We start from the raw sequence: 21,860 nt of genomic DNA on the forward strand, positions 1-21,860 counted from the left end.
CAATACGAGCCGCTGACTACCAATCCATAATGCGAAAACCACACATCAATAGCACTTCGCATTTCCGCAATATTTGCGGTGCAACTATTAGGTGATTCACCCTGTATTGTTGATTGAAATACACTCAGCAGCTTGTCGTCTTCATAGAATTCGTGTAAATTTTATTTCACGTAGCTGTAAATTTTCTGACGTTAATTTCCTGTGCTGACTCATTCCATGACCATGAAGACATGCTACTCAATTTTGTCCTACGGAACTAGATACGTAAAGTAAAATAAATAAAAGTTATTGAGACTTGGGCTTTTGGGCGTCGGTTGCTGCTATGAGAGCGAAAGCGAGTGGGTAGCCCATTAATTTGAATGGTGCCTAGCCTTCATTTTCCGCAGGGTCTGCGATGCATGGTCACAGGTAGACTGGAGGCAGAATGAACTCAGAGGTTAACTGTTCGTGCTTCTGTTGTCAGCAGACTTCAGCAAGAATTTGCTGAGAACTGTGACCATGCAGCTACGGCCTGCTCACATTGCGGGTCTCTTAAACAGATTTACGTTGAGTACTGCGCTCATAAGCTTTTGTGAAGGCGATATATGGGCAAGCTCACCGTCTAATCATGTCTGTACCGCTCAATGCTTGTCACCGCAGGAGAGAGAGTTTTCACTCAGCATGGTGAGAATGCTGATTAATGAAGATCTGCTGTCTTCACCGGTCAGTCCCACTTAGTTGTATGATTATTTGTCGAGAAACCGGAAAGCGTTCTCGCGTATGAAACATTCCTAAAAGGCTCCGGTTGGGACAGTTCATGTTTATGAGGTGATACTGATTTGGCCACTGTCCTCCGTCTCTTACAGGTGGATCTGTGACTGTGCAGCACTGTAGAGATGACACCCTTGATGATATAATGAACGCTGGCACAAATTGATGATGATTTCATCGTACAGGAATAGGACGTTCAATAAAGTAGGTGAATATCTTCAACAGTAACATTGTAACAAGTATATTAAGCAGCTCGCTTTTCATGGTTTGATTAAATACTGTGCATTTTGTTTTTAGTAGAGTTTGGTCCCTGATGTATGACCTGCGTTATTTTTAAGATGATACCCGAAGTTTCCCACTGAAGAATCTTTCTTTGCTTTTTGTTATGCCTTCGCATAAAATCCTGCACAATCATGTTATAGTGAAATTCTGTAACTCTTTGTAGAACTGTTATACTTCTTTTCAGAATAGGAGCACGATAATGAAGGGACTTGTGGGATTTCCACCGAATATCTTTTGTTTACTTTTAAACAAATCCTATTGTACTGTCTGGAAATTCTTCAGTGACTGTAATACTGTTTTTATTTATCTGGAGTTAATACCATCAGTTATTATTCTGATCATGTATCTGTTGGAACCTCAACTTAATTTTGTCATTTAGTAGTCATTATTGATCTTTGGCAGCCGGTGAGCCTGTGCGTGACGTGTAACGCGTTCGTGTGTAGTGGGTTGCAGACACTGACTCACCACGCCGTCTGCAGGTTTTGTTGGTGAACAGTCGACCCATATTTGTTCCCCACAAAGAGATCTCTCAGAATGGTTACCTTACGTATATCACAAGCTGTACGGCGTGAATGCGTGGGTACGACATTGTGATTTAACCAGTTTGTTTCCCACAAGCCGCACGCGGACATAACTGTTGGCTCTCATCCAAGATTTTACTGGAATCACCTTCTGAAGCGAAGACATATTTAGTCCTATCGGTTGTAATCAACGTTTGAGATTACTTTTGAGCGGTAGAAACAGTAGAGCCCTTTACCAACTCTGGATCAGTAGAAAAGTTATGCGACTGGGACGGACGGGAGGCTGATGTGAGAGTACCAACTATGATCATTGGTGAGCAAATGTCCGATCTGTAATTAACAAAGTCTACGATTGATGGGTGGACGAGAGCATGCTTAACTTCATGAGAATGAGAGGTCCAGATTAAATCATCAGTACCGCATCGACGTCTGAAATGTTGCCATTACTTATAGGACTATCTCACTGTGTTTTAGGTAGGACCACTTCCATGAATTCAAGTACTTACTGCGTAATGCACAAAAATGTTAATCCTCATTGAAATTAGAAACTTTTATTATGGCCTGATACAGTTGGGCCGTTCCTCTGTACTGAGCTATTGTTGTAGTTCAGTTCTCATAAATTTTAGAGTCATTAACTATATTAATAATATGCCAGATACGAATATATTTTTTAAACCACTTTCTGTGTTGCACTGAAGAAGAGATTCCTGTTTATGATATTATATACGCATATGAATTTAGTAAGTGTGTGTGTGTGGTGATACAGTGAGAGAGTGGAGTTCAGTTCTCATAAATTTTAGAGTCATTAACTATATTAATAATATGCCAGATACGAATATATTTTTTAAACCACTTTCTGTGTTGCACTGAAGAAGAGATTCCTGTTTATGATATTATATACGCATATGAATTTAGTAAGTGTGTGTGTGTGGTGATACAGTGAGAGAGTGGATGCGGAGTTTGCTATTTACTGCCTCCGTAACGTTGACATTCTGCTTCTTTATGGAATCCTGAGTCGTCTGCTGTCGTAAAAGTAGAGTCGTATGCTGTCCTTATTCTGCTTCAGTTTGTGCTACATTGTTTCTGAAGTGTTCTTATAGTGTTTAGTGCAACCTTTGAAGGAAAAATATTGTATGTTTCACTGTGTTCAGTTAGCTATTTTCAGTCACGTCGCAGTAAATCTGGTTACTGTTGATAATTCATAAACTTACTTTTTGGTGGGATTAAAACAAAGCTTCCTCTCTATACTCCGCCTTAATTCTGAACAACACACACTAGCAGCGACAATGGTTCATTGTAAGGAGAACTAATTGCCGGTGCATAGTACATATTAGATCGCGATTTCAGTGTTAGACAAGTGCGTCTCTCATTTGTCACAGTTACGTGAAACATTTCGTTACACTGTCCGTTCCATGTGGAAACGGGAACCTGAGCCTTGCCTTAACCAATTTTCTTGACACAGATAGTGACTGCAGTCGACAGCAAACTCCAGATGACTGCATTGGAACCGCACTACAACTTTGTGAACTGCCACCGATGAATAGCATAGTTGGAGCCCTGATAAGGGGAACCGCCACCCGCCGCTGTTTCGTCTTGTACTACAAGTGTAATACAGTGAGTGCATTGTATGGCAGCGTATCCTCCGCAGACCGTTGCGGCCACACTGGTAGTTAATTTTTGAAAAAGCCGCGCGACGCATCATTTAGGCAGTGAGCGAACTGCATGAAAAAGTCAATTGCGCGGCGGTGACCTGTCTCCCGTAAATAGATCGCGCTCCCACCCCCACGGATTGCAGCCACAGTGGCGTTCGTCTCCACCTACAAATCACGAGCTCTGCACTCCGTGCTAAATGTTTATCGTGACAGACGTATGAAGAATTTTACAAGTAATGATCCAAAAAGTACGGAATTTGTTTCTTTAATCGCAATTTGTGAAATAAAAATTGTCACCAGATAATCGATTTCGGGCTGCAGTGTCGATCTTCAGATCTGCAGAAAAAGGAACATACTACATAAAACTAATGACAATCAACATATTTTAAAACAATTAATTATGACATAATGAAATATTAATTTGATACATGTAGAATACAAAAGATTAAAAATGTGACGAAACGTACGCTTTTAAAACATATTCTAATATAACGAAGTCAGAGTGACATCATCAAGAGAGAGAAATAAAATCAGAATAAGCATCACTGAAGAGAACTAATAATATGATGTGAACTTGACCACAGGAACGTCGCTCGTGTTACGACTTCGCTGGCACTGTGGTCTACTTTCCACCATATTGTTCCATCTGTTTGACGATGCTTATTCTGATTTTCTTTATCTCTCTTAACGATAGCACTCTGACTGTATTATATTATAAAGTGTTTTAAAGACGTATGTTTCATGACTTTTTAAGTTCTTTCTATATGTGTGAAACTAGTATCCCAATGGCTGAAAGGGAGCGTACGTCAGCCTCCACAGTGTTGGCTGAGTACTGGAGCAGTGGATTGGTTGTGGACCTGCCTGCTTCTATTGTCCGGAAGTTACCAGGGCCGCAGGCTGTAATGAGTACGTCTACGTCGAAACTGGAGTGGCAAAATGTATTTTTTTATGCGCGTCTCGCTTCGATCCCTGTTACAGTTATGACCTCGCACGTCTTAAGACTCTACGATGTTGCCCTCAACCTGCATTGTTGAGTAGCAAATTCCAAGTGCGATGGTTTGGTGCATCGTTCAGTGGAACATGTGCCGTCTACCGTTACGTATTGAGGGCATTCTGAACAGTAACTGCAACATTAGGAAGATTTGAAGACATTGTCCTCATATTGTCAGCTACAAATGAGTTCTGTTCCAACAAATGTCTAGCCGCATGTAGCAAGAAATGCGCAAGAGTTCTTCGAAGAACAATGAGTACCACTACTTTCCTGTGTTAAATGTTCACAGGCCACGTCATCCACTGAACCATCAAACAAGGGCGGGGTATCCGTCTGTACGGTATGTTGGTCAAGGCGGGTTAACAGGATAGATAGATAAAGCTGAATGAATTGGTTCGCGATTCTTTACGAGTTTAAGCAATGCCAGCATCAGAGAAATGCTCTACAGACACATGTAGGGTGTGCTGAAAGTAAAGCTATGAGCATCGCGTGAACCTAGACAACGTACTAAGATGAGACAAGACACATACTATTTCCTCCTACAGTGACTTTTTCGTGTGCTGCTGACGAATAGAATACCAACAGGCAAAATTATTCTGGTACACTATATAATCATCCTCAAACAGCGTAGAGCAAGTATTGTCTGCGAAGTACAAATTTATATACAGATGTATTTTTCATCAGGAAGGAATTTTCTAGAACGTAAATAGACACGACCTGTTGTAGTAGGACAAGACAGAAATACACGTCGCGAAGAGATTTTTCTGCTTGTTTGTGTTTTTTACTAATTCACTCCAGGCAAATGCCAATATTGGTTGCCGCAACATGTAATTTGGAATAATACATTTTTAGTCAAACTGACGAAAAATATTTATCCAAAGTGCAAAATAGTCGCGGAATCCTACCAGAAACTAATGCAGGCTGTTAAATCTTAGCCTTAGAAAACAAATATATACTACATAATCATTTTTTAAATTTGCAGGTACACTATTTTATTGCTTTTCTTGTGCTCGATATTTGCATAGTACATGCATTCTACTTTCTGTTTTCATTATGTGTTATGGTGTAGGAAGTGTGTGATGAAAGACTGTTATTCTTCAGCAATAAAAGATGGCAGGAAAACGTTCTCTTAATAGACCATCACCTGTGTGGTAATGTGTTGAAATTCGTGCACGCACATGGGGAGACACGTAATGTCGAATACATTTAACTGAAGCAGATTTACCTGCTGCTGCTGCCAATCGAAAGTAATGGTTGTGTCATAATACGGGAGCAATATGACTATGTTAATATCATCACTCAGAAAGATTTATTCCGGATCTGTGTCGCTCAAGTTAACTGATGAGTAGAAGCAACAGGTACGGAAGTTGCTGAAAATGTCATTGACATGTGTGATCAGGGCCCAAATTTCTATTGAACTGTCGCTGCTATGCACCAAATCTTGTGCTACCGGCACGCAGCACGCAGCTCGACTCGGCGCAAGGTAGGCAACCTCACGGTCGTGCTGCACAGCTGTCTGCATCACGCGCTAACGCCCAAAGACTCGTGTCATCACTGAGTTGAAATGTTCGAGAAGAACAGCAGATTAATAATCGTTACCAAAAGTGGATTTGGTCCAAAGGAAATTATTTTGAAAGACAATAAAGTACGTACAGGGTGGCGCACGAAATGTGTTACCACTTTGTTTTTGAATATAAACTTTATTGTCAATCCAATCTGAAAGGAACATATACTACAATGAGGAGCCGTCCATGGAGATTTGTTCTAACTCAGCACATGCTCAATATGTCCACCATTTCGTTTCCTAACTTCCTTCAAACGAACACTGAAGTTAGAGATTACACTACGGCAAATGTCTTCCGTAATTTCACTGCAAGCTTTAAGAATAAGTCTTCTGAGCTCCATTAAATCACGTGGACGTCTCGGGAAAATTTTTTCCTTTAGGTACCCCCGAAGAAAAAAGTCACATGGATCGAGGTCTGGACTATTGGGGGGCCAATTTTGTCCGTTATTGTAGCGACCTGGAAACCAGAGTGAAATGATCCGCATGTCGAAATGCTCGTGTAAAAACTCCAACACAGTGTTTGCAGTAAGTGGCCTTGCTCCATCTTGCATGAACCACTGCGTGCTGAAAGGCAAGACAGCAAAAAGCTGTGGAATGAAGCTATTGCGAATCATGCTCAAATAACGCTCGCTGTTCACAGTTTCTTCAAAGAGAAAGGGTCCAATAAGTCCGTGACTGGAAATTGCTGCCCACGCTGTAATCCTCGGACGATAATGTTGTCGTTCATGAATCACTTGTGGGTTTTCAGTGGCCCAAAAGCGTAAATTTTGTTTGTTAACCACACCGTCTAAATGAAAATGCGCCTCTTCCCTATCCTCCGCCCACTGAACAAACAGTAGTCTCTGCTGCTTGTGTTCTTCAGTGAGCTTCTGTACACAGGTCATCTTGTATGGGAACATACGGAGGTCACTTTTAAGGATGCGTTGAACGGAGCGTCTGGATATTCCCAGTTGCACTGCTGCCTTTCTACACGATTTCCCGGGACTCTGTACAGCAACTCGTACCGCTTCAATAATCTCCGGCGAACAAACACACTTAGGCCGAGGTCGCTTCGCTTCCAATACTGTTCCTTCCTGTACAAATTTACAACCTGTGGACGGTCTTCCTGCAAGGGACTCATCGTGTGTTAAACTGTTGTCCAGAACGCCTCTAAGTGACAACAAGGCTTTTCGTTTCTTGAAAAAGTAACACAATTGCCGATCGTTGCTGTGTCGTCAGTCTTCCATTGTCAGCCATTACTGCTTACTAGTCCCCTCGCGGCAGTATCGTGAATTACACGTCATTTCGTAACTCATTTGTTTTTCCAAGCTCTGCTGGTACTGCTGTAGAGATCCCAGCGTGATATCTAATGTGCATCGTAAATTGTGAAAGAAACAATTGGTGACACATTTCGTGAGCCACCCTGTATTTTATTTGATTTTTAGGATTTTCATTAGTTTTAATTTTTGTGCTACCATTTATCGAACTTTCTAGACTAACCTTACAAACTTGATTCCAAGAGAAGTCAAACTGGTATCTAATGTAGCAATATGGTTAATGAGAAAGTAGCTTTTCAACATTTTATTTCGTAGCAGCACGCAAAAGACGAACTGTCATATAGAAGACTGAATAGTTTCAGCACTTATTACGCGGATGTTGATATTCAGTAAAAATATTGATACTTAGCCTATTCCATTAAAAGGCTCGAGACATGCATTGGCCCTTACTGTTGGCAGAGTGAAACAGCACCGTTTCATCTATCGAGCCGCCTAAAGCAATTAGCAGTGGAGGCCGCCGTCATGTCCGCTGTTCTAAGTCGTCGGTGGCGTTATTTTGCAGACTTGGGCGGCCTTTCGATCGCAGCAGCTGGCGAAGCGGCGGTGTCCAGCAGGCCACAGGCCACAGCCCCAAGCTCTGCCTGACCTCGCCACCACAAAAACACGCACATGACGCGCTGACGTCACGCCGCCTCCCGGCGAAAATCAATGACGGCCGTGACGTAGTCGCCGCGCCGCGCCGCGCCGCGCTGCGCCGCCCTGCTGCCCCCGCTGAAGCCCAGCGGCCCACAGCGCTTCAATGCCTGCAGTGGCCTACAGCACGCACGCCGCGGAGCAAGCATTCGCCAGCTCTGCCCGGGCAGTGACTCTTAAGCCAGTTTCTCGCGGAAGCGTCTGTGAGCTACTATTAGATATTCGTTAGCCGTGAAATCATCTGTGAAGGAAAGTTTTCTAAACTAGAGGACAGGATACGACAGTAATGTACAGTAGAAACGGCATGCATTCTGCTATTTATTTGTACTTATAGCCTTGTGATTAGCCTCTAAGCTTAGCGATATCTGGTATTTTCTGAAGTGGACGATGCGAAACGAAAGGAATGGGGCAGGGCTCGGGAAGAGATGAGTTGACTCTAGAAATTTTCTTCGACAACAATCGTTGTTATCAGACTGTGGCAACTGACCCTTAACATAGACAAATGTAATGTATTGCGAATACATAGAATGAAGGATCCTTTATTGTATGATTATATGATAGCGGAACAAACACTGGTTGCAGTTACTTCTGTAAAATATCTGGAAGTATGCATACGGAACGATTTGAAGTGGAATGATTATATAAAATTAATTGTTGGTAAGGAGGGTGCCAGGTTGACATTCATTGGGAGAGTCCTTAGGAAATGTAGCCCACCAACAAAGCAGGTGGCTTACAAAATACTCGTTCGGCCTATACTTGAGTATTGCTCTTCAGTGTGGGATCCGTACCAGGTCGGGTTGACAGAGGAGATGGAGAAGATCCAAAGAAGAGTTGCGCATTTCGTCACAGGGTTATTTAGTAAGTGTGATAGCGTTACAGAGATGTTTAGCGGTGTAGCTTGCTGTCCAGGTTTCGAGAGAGTGCGTTTCTGGAAGAGGTATCCAATATATTGCTTCCCCCCACTTATACCTCCCGAGGAGATCACGAATGTAAAATTAGAGAGATTCGAATAAGAATCTCTCAAGAGCGATCCATTATGACTCCGGAACAACGTACATAGCTCGATTCGCTCAGCTGGAACTTCACGCACAAAACAATTTGGGATGTCGACAAAACAGACTGATTGTTTGGCGGTCGGATATGATTCAACAGTCGATTTCATCTCGTTTGTATTGATCAACTTCGGAATAATGAATAATGTTTGTCAACACTGGCTTGCTTTGAGTTTTCGACACGAACCGCCAGGATTATGTTTTGCGAACGGAAAGGTCAAATTATCACACTTGATACCGCCTTTAGAGCCAACGGCACCATTGCTTTCTGGACAAGGACCTCGATTGAAGCACCTCTTGCAGAATGTGCAAAATTACAACAGTTCCTTCCAAATTAAAGTAACAATAAATAAGACCAGTGAGAGGGGGAAGGAGGAAATGGGCAGAGAATGGGGGAAATGGGTATACGTAGTTGGGAAAGGAAGATGTGGACGGAAAAATGAGTGGGAAGAAGATGGGTAGAGAGGGTGTGAGATGAGGGATGTACAGGAGCGGGAAGAAAGTGACGGACTAGGATAGGTGGACGAGGAGGAGATGGATAAAGGGATGTGGGACGACGAGAGGGATAGAGAGAGAGAGGGGGGGGGGGAGAAGGAAGTTATAACGTATATCCAGTTACCATACATGTTTAGTAATTGTGAAGCGTCGCCGTGTTCGCTAATTTTAAAAAAAAGAAAGGGCTGTGCAAGAAAATAACTTCTTATAAGCCATGTTTACTCTTGTCCTTATTGTTATTTATATCTTTAGAAGTCATTCACCATTCACACTTCAAAATAAGTAAATTTATTCAAAGCATTAAGAGGGTATGTGAATGAGAGCGTTAGCCTTAAAAACATTTACTGAAATTATGGATCCATACACAAAGAAATTAATAATTAATGGAACCGCTGTCTGTCATCTCTCGTAATTTGGCCAAAGATCTTTCAATATTTGTGTACAGTGAATGTTCTGAAAAGTTCAGTCACGAGACTCTGTGTGACTGACTCGAAACATAGAGGGTATGTCTACTGAAAAAAAGAGGAAAAAAATAGTAACGAATATTATTTTTGCTTAACTCAAGTTACACTGACTTGTAAGGGATTGAAAGAAGTACAACCAACTCATTTTAGGAGGTGGAAACCCAACGATATGCTACACCAATCTACATAGACGTGAGTCTGCAAGTGTCATGTAACATGGAGTTTAAAAAAAAAACTGCAGGAGGAACAACTTCCAGCGAAGGCGCACTACTCACAAGGAAAGCCTGGCTCTACTGCGTCGTCATTTATTCTGCTCTATTCTACGCAAAGAACAATGACAGCGTACATTTCATTCTTATAAAGCTAAGTAATGCATACACAAAACCAATACAACTGTTTTCGCTGTTGTAGACAGCTAAAACTCTGAAAGGCGGCATCCGTTGAAACAGCAACACTCTCTGGCTGAAAGATGACGGCAAAATATATAAAATAAAGACAGTTTAAAACACAAAAATTCAGTTGATTACCACCAGCGCTTTTGGATTGACTACAACACAACATGCATCCACCAATTACTGACATTTAGTCTATACAACATAAGCCTTTGGCACTAGAAAAGTCAAGTGTAATAACAACAGGTACTGTGTTTTAGAAGTGCATGGTACATGTCAGGTCTTGCAGACTGCTCAATTTGGAACTGTAAGTCGTGTATGTAGGCGTTTCACGGATATATTCATGAGAAAATTATCTAATGCTCGCGCCGGTGCCTGAAGATATGGAGAATAGGTGCAGTCAATGTGGCTGTCTCTTACAATACGTGGAAAAGGGTCGTATCTGCTTTATAGACGTTGGACAGCGTTCGTGAGTCAGCCGCACGCCTAATGCAAGGGCAGTCCGCAGCTGAAATCAGACGCCTGACCACTTGCAGTGGGAATCTAGCGTGACGGCCTTAACAGTCATCGTGAGGAAATGTTATTTGGAGCAGAAGCCAAAGGAAGTACTCTTTGTGGGGCTTCGGGGGGAAGGTATCGTGATTTGGAACTAAGGGCATGCAGTGCTGAACTGTTTCTCCACAAGAGAGAATGCTACTCGTGATCTGTTTGCGATTGTTTCAGCATAAGCCATATATAAAACTGAGTAAATAAAGTTTGAATCGGCATGAAATACACATAATCAAGTAAGACGCTTCAACAATAACATTTTCTTGAAAAGTTTTCTTTTCATTTCCACGTAATGTTCTATTTAAATGAGTTAATTATAATTATGAGATCGCTGCACATGAAATATCGAATTTCGGTAAGCTGCATGTTCCCAAAAGTGATCAAAATTAACAGTTATTGAATGCGGCAAATATATTACGCTGTGATTTAGGCTGGTATCGACTGAGCACTTGCGTAGCTGTGTTATCAGATAAACGCAACACCGACCTTACGCAAGCTCCTCTGTTTTTCCTTATAAGCATAAACATATTTAAAACACAGCAGAAGTAATGAGCAAAGTATCTGAAGCATTCACGGAAAGTGAATGGAACCTATAGTGCTCATTTTAAAAATATTGGTTCGAAGGTGTGGTACTTGACATGCACTGACACCTGTCGATAAAACAAAGTTCAAGCGCTACTACAGGCTAAATTTTGTAAAATTCTAAGGATTCTAGCCGAATCATTGAGCGTTCTTTAATGCTCAGTTTTCCACCACTCATATGCGATAAACAGTAAATAAGTAGTGTAACCGAGCATGCCATCAGCTACAGACAACATACGATGCGTTGTCTAGAGTTGTGCCTGTTATAGCTCTCGCAGAATATGGAAATTATACCATAGCCTTCTGAACTAAAGACAGAAAGCTTCAGCATGCTGGATGAATTAAAAAAGATACCAAAAGAGGAACAATGTTTTCATTCTTATGCCCAACGTAAATATCCACAGTTCGTGATCAACAGATATGGAAATAGAACTGTCGTCACGAAACATTTTCAGCCTTATTGTATCTGTCAGTGCTCGCCACATCTCCCACAAACAGACAACTACTATTGAAGCTTTTGCGCTACTTCTGTCATGAAAACTGTTGCTCAGTGAAACAGCTACCACAGTTGCTTTCGCGAGTTTTCTTTAGTCCGGAATGTAGTACTTGTACGTCAGGAAAAGGACATTCATCAGAATCTCACAGGAGTGATAGACCGCCATATCGTGGTCTCTACTGCGAATAACATTCCGAAGAAACGTAAGGGGCCCAGCCTGGGTGCCGGCCGCGGTGGTCTCGCGGTTCTAGGCGCGCAGTCTGGAACCGTGCGACTGCTACGGTCGCAGGTTCGAATCCCGCCTCGGGCATGGATGTGTGTGATGTCCTTAGGTTAGTTACGTTTAAGTAGTTCTAAGTTCTAGGGGACTAATGACCACAGCAGTTGAGTCCCATAGTGCTCAGAGCCATTTGAATCATTTGAACCCAGCCTGGGTGTATTACAAACATGAATTCTTCCTGACCCTTGACAACTCGAATGTGTTTTGCGTGAATCAGTTCATAAGATGCGGATTTCTTTGAATCAAGAATTGCCAGATTGTCACCGGATGCCTACAATCAACACTAGCAGAGAAACTACGGATTGGAGAACCCAGCGCTCCGAGCTGTATACGAAGCAAATTGCCTTCGAACAACGGACGACAAAAATCAAAATCCGCTAATCAGCTTTAAACTTGTACTATTTTACGCAGCCAATCATAGACCGAGAAGCGGTTCCCTCAAATAGTCTAATCTGTAATGTTCCACTGGAAGTGTCTATAGAATCAATAGCACCTGTCTAAATTCGTTGGAAGTCTAGTGTCATGCCCACATAAATCCAAATGATGATGCAATACCGCAAAATTGCGCGCCCTAGCATCTTCCATTACGGTGTGCTTGGCATGCACCATACTTTTCCAGAATCCTACCCACAAACGTAAGTCTTTCATAGTGCAGATTTTACTTGTTTGCCCCATATCATTTAGGTTCGTTGTAATCCGCCCACCCCCAATATTTATGCGATCTGGCGAGCTATAGGAAACTGTACTAAGATTCGTGTATAAATTAAGTGTCAGACGATGACTTGTGAAAGATGTTGGTCGCAAATTAATTTACTGACACGTTCCATCATCATTAGATAGAATGACACAAAAATGGTCACATAGGATGCTGAAAACATAACTCTAATGTATGTGGATCCAGTAGTTAGGCAGCTGATTGCACTTGAGAGCTATATTTTCAACGCCTTATGAGCCCACTTTTTCTGTGGCTTGTTGTACATTTATTTCTACGTCTGATGCTGATCATCGAAACGTGTCGAAAAATTAATGTGCGACCAAGACCTTTCACAGTTCACCGAGCGCCAATTCTGAATGCTCGCTGCCTCATGGATGGAAGCATTTCTCTATCAAGTGAAGTAGCCCGATTGTGTAATTAAGAGTTGTGATCATTTCTATATATCCCAGACGTTTCAGTAATTTATTAGGCGTGCTCTTGTCAAAAATCTTGTTCGCTAATGTTTTGTGAAGCCTGTGCTCCACAAGACCTGCAAGAGACGAAGGAGTTACACACAGGCTACCTGGGAGACAGATTAGCCTTATCTAGTAATGAATGACAGATGGAGTTTTAGACCGAAAAGAATATTAGATAGGCCAACGTACGTTTTTAGTAACTTGTTTCCAGACTGGATATATGCAGTAAATTATTTCCGCGTGTAAAGAAATATCCGGCTGAAAAAAAAGCGAATGTTACATTATTGCTTCTTCTTTGACTTACGGAAACTGCTTATCAGTCGCGTACTATTAATTAAAGTTTCATTAGTTCATTCGATAGTTCATGTGCAACAATCTGATACTTTGGGTAAGTGTGTTTGGAAAGTCGTCGAAATTTTGAGCTCAGGATCGTCGTATTGTCAGTTATATCTACGAGGCAACGGGTTCCGTGACAGATGACAAGGCCCGGCCTGCTGTTTCGTTTACGTCTCGGCTAGGGCCTGGGGAACCGGCGGACCGAGGCACTACGGTGAAGGGGGAGGGTAGGTGAGGCGTCATACCTGTGGCGGCCGGCAGGCGGGTACTCACCTTTCTCGCTGTCGTGCTCCTCGCAGCTGGTGCACTCGGGCGTCGACCTGAGCTCGTCGTCGGAGCTGGAGAAGGAGTGCTGCTGCTGCTGCTGGTGGTGCGGCGCCAGCCCCACGGGCGCGGGGCCCATCTTCTTGGCGGAGCCGCTGCGCTTGTGCTTCTTGTTGTTGGCAGGCACGGTGCTCGTCACGTCGACGGACGACGACTGCTCCGAGCTGAACGAGTCGTTGCGGTAGGAGGGCACCGGCGGCGCCGCCGGCTGCTGGTACTGCTGCGACCGCATCAGGCCCTCCAGCTCGCCGCGGTAGTAGCGGATCTCCTCCTCGCGGTACTGCTGCTGCTGGCGGTGCGGCGACACGGAGCCGGGCCCGGGGGCGGCGCCGGGGGCGGAGGCGGGGACGGGGGCGGGGGCGGGCGCCGCTCCCGACAGCCGTTCCTGCTGCGAGTACTGGCGGTGCAGCACGCTGCCGGAGCGCTGCAGCAGCGACGGCACGTTCTCCTTCTCGGCGGCGCTGTGCGCGCGCTCCAGCTTGGGCCTCTTGTCGCCGCCCCCGGGGACGGCGCCCGCATCCGGCGCGATCCCGCCCCCGACTCCGACTCCGAGGCCTTCCCCGCCCGTGCCCGGCCCCTGGCTGCCCAAGTGCAGGTCCGCCTCGATGCGGCGGATGATGGCGTGGTCGCCGGCCGCCATGCCCTTGTTGATCCACTGGCCAGTCTTGCTCAGCAGCTCCTGCTTCTTCCGACAAAGGATGCACACCCAGATCACCTGCAAAACGGAACATTTTTTCCCTTCGTGGGTGATCGTAGTGTGCACTCTAATACAGTCTGCCAGAATTAATAGAGAAAACTGACAGACATAAATATATACGATGACAGAAGCAAAATCGTTTGAGTAAACGTGGGTCCGAAAAGACTTAGAGAAAGCTTTTGACAATACTCTCTCTCAAATTCTAAAGCTGGCAGGGGTAAAATACAAGGAGCGAAAGGCTATTTACAATTTGTACAGAAACCAGATGGCAGCTATAAGAGTCGAGGGGTATGAAAGGGAAGCAATGGTTGGGAAGGGAGTGAGATAGGGTTGTAGCCTAGTCCCGATGTTATTCAATCTGTATATTGAGCAAGCAATAAAGGAAACAAAAGAAAAGTTCTGAGTAGGCATTAAAATCCATGGAGAAGAAATAAAAACTTGGAGGTTCGCCGATGACGTTGTAATTCTGTCAGGGACACCAAAGGACCTACAAGAGCAGTTGAACGGAATGGACAGTGTCTTGAAAGTAGGGTATAAGATGAACATCAACAAAAGTAAAACAACGATAATGGAATGTAGTCGAATCAAGTCGGGTGATGCTGAGGGAATTAGATTAGGAAGTGAGACACTTAAAGTAGTAAAGGAGTTTTGCTATTTGGGGAGCAAAATAACTGATGATGGTCGAAGTAGAGAGGATATAAAATGTAGACTGGCAATGGCAAGGAAAGCGTTTCTGAAGAAGAGAAATTTGTTAACATCGAGTATAGATTTAAATGCCAGGAAGTCGTTTCTGAAAGTATTTGTATGGTGTGTAGCCATGTATGGAAGTGAAATGTGGACGATACATAGTTTAGACAAGAAGAGAATAGAAGCTTTCGAAATGTGGCGATACAGAAGAATTCGGGAGATTAGATGGGTAGATCACATAACTAATGAGGAGGTATTGAATAGAATTCGGGACAAGAGGAGTTTGTGGCACAACTTGACTAGAAGAAGTGATCGGTTGGTAGGACATGTTCTGAGTCATCAAGGGATCACCAATTTAGTACTGGAGGGCAGCGTGGGGGGTAAAAATCGTAGAGGGAGACCAAGATATGAATACACTAAGCAGATTCAGAAGGATGTAGGCTGCAGTAGGTACTGGGAGATGAAGAAGCTTGCACGGGATAGAGCAGCATGGAGAACTGCATCAGGACTGAAGACCACAACATCAACAACAACAACAAAGGTCCGAAAAAGTGCCGTGCGTGTGATATTTCCAAATGTTTCGTTACGAGTCGCGACTGACTTCAATTGGAAATATGGTCCTAGTTACCAGAATGAAATTTTCACTCTGCAGCCGAGTATGCAGTGATATGAAACTTACTGGTTGATTAGAACTGTGTGCCGGACCGAGACGCGAGCTGGGATCTTCGCCTTTCGCGCGCAAGTCATCTACCGACTGAGTTACCCAAGTGCGACTCACGACATGTCCTCACAGCTTTAATTAGGCCATTACCTAATCCCTTATGTTTCCAACTTCAGAGACATACTCCTGTGAAGCTTTTGGGACTGACACTCTTGGAAGAAAGGACATTGTGGAGACGTGGCTTGGCCACAGCCTGGGAGATGTTCCCAGGGTGAAATTTTCACTCTGCAACCGAGTGCCAGTTCTGCAAGTTTGGCCAGAGTACTGTGTCGTGCTTGGGTAGCTCAGTCGGCAGATCATTTGCCTGCGAAAGGCGAAGGTCCCGAATTCGAGACTCGGTCCGGCACACAATTTTATTATGCAAGGAAGTTACATGGTCCTAGTTGATGAAATCTTCCATCGCTTTCGCGCTTCCATCCAGGCGGTTGCATTGAAATTCTGCCACGTTTCAATGAGTTTCACTTCGCCGGAAGATGATGAGAGTGACACTCATCGACACATCGCGGAATTTCAACGCCATCTGGATGGAGGCCCGAGAATGTTCATCAGCAGCGTACGACAGGAAAGTCTACATTCACATTATCGGAGTTAGTTCACATGTGTTTCAAATGTATGTATAAGCTGGTCATCTACAGAGTGATAAGATTTTCATTGAAAATATAAAACCTGGACTTAGATGAAATGATTTAGATTATGTACAACTGGATTTTACTTCTGTTAGAACATAGACAACTGAAAAAGGATTTCAGAAGTGAAAGAAACCAGCTGCATCTCGTGATGATTCAACTTTTATAAGTGGTGTTCAAAACGTTTCCGTTTGAATGTTGTACAGATCAGAACTAATCAGGCAAAATTACCGTCACCAGCTTGAAGATACTCGTTTCGCAGAACACCGTGTCCTACTGCGTTTAGACGTCCGTAGCTGCCTGCCCCACATCCTCGTCCGACAGGAACTGTCGACCCTTCGCTTTTTCAAGTGATCTAAGGCATAATAATGGCATTGGGAGAGATCAAGACTATAGGGCGGGTGTTCGAGTGTCGTGATTGAGTTGGCGCAACAACGTTTGTGATACTGAGACGTGCGTTATCATGAAGCAGTGACACCTCTTGTCGCAGTTGTTTTCGACGGACATGCCTCCCCATACATTTTCTCGATTCACAACAACAGCACGTTCGTACTGTTTGGACACATTCGGTAATAACGTTGCCATAGCTCGCGTTTCCGCATTTACCTCAGCCACGTCGGAAAGACACGAATGCCACACTAATCGCCGGCCGGTGTGGCCGAGCGGTTCTAGGCTTTTCAGTCCGAAACCGCGCTGCTGCTACGGTCGCAGGTTCGAATCCTGCCTCGGACATGGATGTGTGTGATGTCCTTAGGTTAGTTAGGTTTAAGTAGTTCTAAGTTGTAGGGGACTGATGATCTCAGATGCTAAGTCCCATAGTGCTCAGAGCCATTTGAACCATTTTGATTTTTGAGCCACACATGTCGGTGCTTACTGTGTACACCCGCACCGGAGTCACTCAACGTTGCATATACTGTGGAGCAACGCCCTCAAGTGGAAACTTTTCGATCATTCCTTATACCATGATCAATTTCAAATGGCATAGTGACTCATGATGATATGGTACACACCTCTAATAACTGTTAACTGTTATAACAGTGCTGCGGTCGTGTAACTGTAACCAGGTAAACTTTATATATTGCCACAACTACACAACTTCAAACTGTTACCATCAATTATTAAAAGTGTGTTCCAGTCATGATATAAGAAAAATTGAACTATTACAAAATGCGACTGACAGCAGGTATTTCTGAAAACCTTTATTCACAACAGTCGCAGTGTCCCACATTCATAGTGGATAAAAGTTTTAGACAACCGAGTTTTAAAATGAACTATAGTTCAAGATAACGAAAAAGTGCAGCGAGCGAGTAGATAGTCGATGGTCTCTGCTGGGTAGTGTTCGACTATCCTGAACTGGTAGCTGAACTGAAACGGTTCGATTACACACGAACGGGTGCATGAATGCTGTTTACAAGATTACAGGATGGTGTCGGACACGTCAGTGTGACACTACGGGATACCATAGACATCGACATGAAGGACCCAACCCAAGATGTAAAAAATACGTACAGTTTCGAGCAGGACTCGCGCATTGACGGTTCTGTACAAACGAGTTATGCATATATACATTTCTTCCATCCCAGGAATCGAAAATATTCGACAATTTTTGCCTGCTGTCGTTATCGATACCGGCAAGGTATAAGAATATGTTACGTAAGTGGCCCTATCTTTTGAAATGTGTGTGAAATCTTATGGGACTTAACTAAGAAATGGTTCAAATGGCTCTGAGCACTATGCGACTTAACTTCTGAGGTCATCAGTTGCCTATAACTTAGAACTAATTAAACCTAACTAACCTAAGGGCATCACACACATCCATGCCCGAGGCAGGATTCGAAACTGCGACCGTAGTGGTCGCTCGGTTCCAGACTGAAGCGCCTAAAACCGCTCAGCCACTCCGGCCGGCTGGGACTTAACTGCTAAGGTCATCAGTCCCTAAGCTTACACACTGCTTAACCTAAAATATACTAAGGACAAACACACACACCCATGCCCGAAGGAGGACTCGAACCTCCGCCGGGACCAGCGGCACAGTCCATGACTGCAGCGCCTTAGACAGCTCGGCGCCGTATCTTTTGATTCCATTGCTATAAGAGCTTATATATGTTATACCAACAAGGGACCGTGTACTTCATGTGACATAAATTTAGAGTTGATACGGTACCAGTGCCTTGAGACAAAGGGGTGTTAACAGACGGACGGACAGGCAGTTTCGGATAACATGATCAAAACAATTTTTTTCGTGTGATATAATTACAGATTAACAATTTTTGTTTTTTTTTTTTACTTTGCTTGTACTGCGAAACATTGTTTCTTGCCAAATTTCATGATTGTTGATCAGCGGGAAGTACCCTATAGAATTTGACGAATGTGTGATATAAATGGACGCATCTTTTCACCGCATTGACGTAGAAGCTTAAAATTTTTTACATCGGCTAGGAGCCACAGACGTTAGTAAGTGACATAAATTTGAACCTGCTACGTTTACCCGTTACTGAGAAAAAATGTTCTTAACTGCCGGACAGGCTGGCAAACAGACAGACGGACAACAGTGATCCTATGAGGGTTCCGTTTTTACCGATAGAGATACGGAACCCTAAAACGACAGGAAGATGCAAGATCAAGAAACATGATGTTAAGAAAGCTCACGAAATGTTATCAGCAATGCTTTGGTAATGAGTGCACCTAGTCACGCAGTAGCTACTGATCCTGTGCAAGTGTTTCATAAGTAAGCGTACGGAGTGACGTCAGTGAGGGTGACGCACAGCCGTACAGCAGGAAAAACTTCACGCCCTTATTTTCTCGATTATGTGGATTACAACATAAGCATCGTCCGAAACGCCAGTATAATCGTAACTGCCGAATAAATTAAAACTGATGTTCTGCAACAAAAGTCCACCAAACGGGGAATGAAAGCCAACCAATTACATGTTATTCAGCTTCAGACAAGCGTACCGATATCTGCTTCTCAAGATTAACCAACTTACATGGGGTGCTTCAGCTTATAATCTAATTGTTATATAATGTTTTAATTGGTTTGCTTGAGAGCTAGCGAGATATCTGCTTTCCTGTTCGACGGTTTGTGGGCATGCTCACACAGTGGATGGCCGACCAATTTCAAGTAGGAACTCTAGCACATAGCATATGCACGTCCCATTCATCATATGAGGCCGATGGAACCGCGCACCCGTAGCCAGCCGTCGTTTGCGTAGTTTGTTCACTACACTCGTGGGACCGATGACCGTTGCAGTCTGGTCCCTTTAACCCCCACAAACCAACCACTACACTCGTGCACACTTCTTTCTCTTCTGTTTCGATGTCAGTATGATCAGTGAGCTACTGAATACATACTTTCGATCCTCTTGCTGACTTTGCGTTTTTGCCAAAACTTCTTAGGATTTTTAGTTATATCGTTTAGCAAAATTTTACTTTCAAATTCACTGAATACTTCTAACATCGTTCTCTTCACGCTCATTTTGGTTCTATTCAGCTTTTGTTTGTGTACTATACTTTGGCTACACGTAAATAAGAAATGAGAGCTTCGTTGCTTTCGCATAAGCTTTTTAAAATGATTACAGCGGATTATTATCCATGGAACATTTCTGTCACAACTGGTCAGCAGTGCTTACCTATTACGGCCACCATGACCAACAGCTAAACCCCAGATAGCAGCCGCGCGGTCTTAGGCACCTTGCCACTGTTCGCGCGACTCCCCCCGTCTGAGGTTTGAGTTCCCCCTCTGGCATGGGCGTGGGTGTTGTCCTTAGAGTTTAAATTAGATTAAATTAGATAAAGTAGTGCGTAAGCCTAGGGACCGATGACCTCAGCAGTTTGGTCCCATAGGAACTTACCACACACTTCCAAATTTCCCAGATGGCATACCTTGTATAAGATATAGCAATGCAGCTAATACAATCGGCATTCAGCTGCAAGCGTCGGCAGAGGCAGGCCTTCTGGAGCTGCGTGTGTTAATTTTGTGTGTCGTCTGCGGGAGAGATCAACACGTCTCCAGGTAATCCCACGACAATACTACAGTAATTCTCAATACTTACACTGACCGTCGCAATTTAGAATGTGTCCCATTGTCCAAAATTCATATTCGGTATTCCCACAGGACGTTGCGCAGCCTACTGCAACTCACCGACCAAGTTCGGAACACATTAAAAACAATACTCTGGCTCTGAATAACGCCCATGACTTGACTGACAACATTTGCAAGCATATTTTAACATTAATACATCAGGCAGCAAAACGCCAACTGGATCCAAATGCAGTGCCACCCTATCGAAATAGAACAATTTGTTTTTTCGAGTAGACTAAGGGGACATCGTCTGATGCGCGCATGATAAGTGAGGTCTAACAGAAAAGCCCACTCCATACGACAAACATTGCATATACACGACTCTCAGACTGTATACTCTACATACATGATTCGAGAATTACGGATTGATAGGAAGAATGTTATCACACTATTCATCTATCAAACGATTTTTTTTAAGGAATTAATGGTAACTGGTGATAATGCGTACGCTATTGTTACGAATCCAGCTATTTGCAGTACTTATAAATCTTCCAGACTGCACAATTACATTCATACACTTTACTGTCCAAAGTTGTCAGCCATATCAAATGATAGACGGTAGGAAAATTCCGCTCAGGCTCAACTAACTTAAATGACATGCGGTAACTCTAATAGTCATGCAACAACTTGGGAATGGCATGCAACATACCATAATGATGTAGTTATTCTTTCGTTGATAGGACATCAGAAGCTTGTATTATTAAACGACTTTTCACTCATGACGGTGCCTTCATCTTTACTGACAAACCCAGCTGTTGATATTTCCGTCTGTTTTCCATCTCTTTCTGTCTCTCTCTCTCTCTCTCTCTCTCTCTTTCTCTGATGTGGGACAGCGATTTCTTGAAAAACGCAATGCAGTTGCATAATTATCTCATTATGATCACTTTGACAACAAACAGGCCTCTTCCGCTCATGACGATAGCACGTCTGGCCAAATGAAACTATTACAAAGCTGACTATGACGGTTATTCGATACAGCTAAAAATGGAACAATTTCCTTACCGACATCATTTGTTGTTTGCTATATGACTGGTTGATGGACGCTTTAGAGAAAGCAGCTTTTTCAATCATTCCAATGAAAACTGTTTATCAATAATTTATCCATTTTACTAGTTGCTGAGATCGGTGACTGAGGATTATATTAATTTCAGGAATACAGCGACCAGCTACTTTTTCATGTATTTTTCTTTAGGCTAATA

General features: G+C 43.4%; 1 protein-coding gene across 6 annotated transcripts in view; it reads right to left on the reverse strand.

Annotated features, from left to right (window-relative positions):
* The window catches only part of LOC126337046 (regulating synaptic membrane exocytosis protein 2), a 1,181,006-nt gene that overhangs the window by 907,084 nt on the left and 252,062 nt on the right, over nucleotides 1-21,860 (reverse strand). For all 6 annotated transcript variants that reach the window (XR_007565038.1, XR_007565036.1, XR_007565035.1 and 3 more), the window contains one exon: nucleotides 13,799-14,564. Coding sequence is in view for 2 of the 6 variants with exons in the window: in XM_050001371.1 (XP_049857328.1) it covers nucleotides 13,799-14,564 (766 nt within the window). In the remaining 4 variants the exon portion in view is untranslated. The remainder of the gene's footprint in view (nucleotides 1-13,798; nucleotides 14,565-21,860) is intronic.

This window comes from Schistocerca gregaria, chromosome 2 (genome assembly GCF_023897955.1).
Source record: "Schistocerca gregaria isolate iqSchGreg1 chromosome 2, iqSchGreg1.2, whole genome shotgun sequence".
Classification (NCBI taxonomy): Eukaryota; Metazoa; Arthropoda; class Insecta; order Orthoptera; family Acrididae; genus Schistocerca; species Schistocerca gregaria.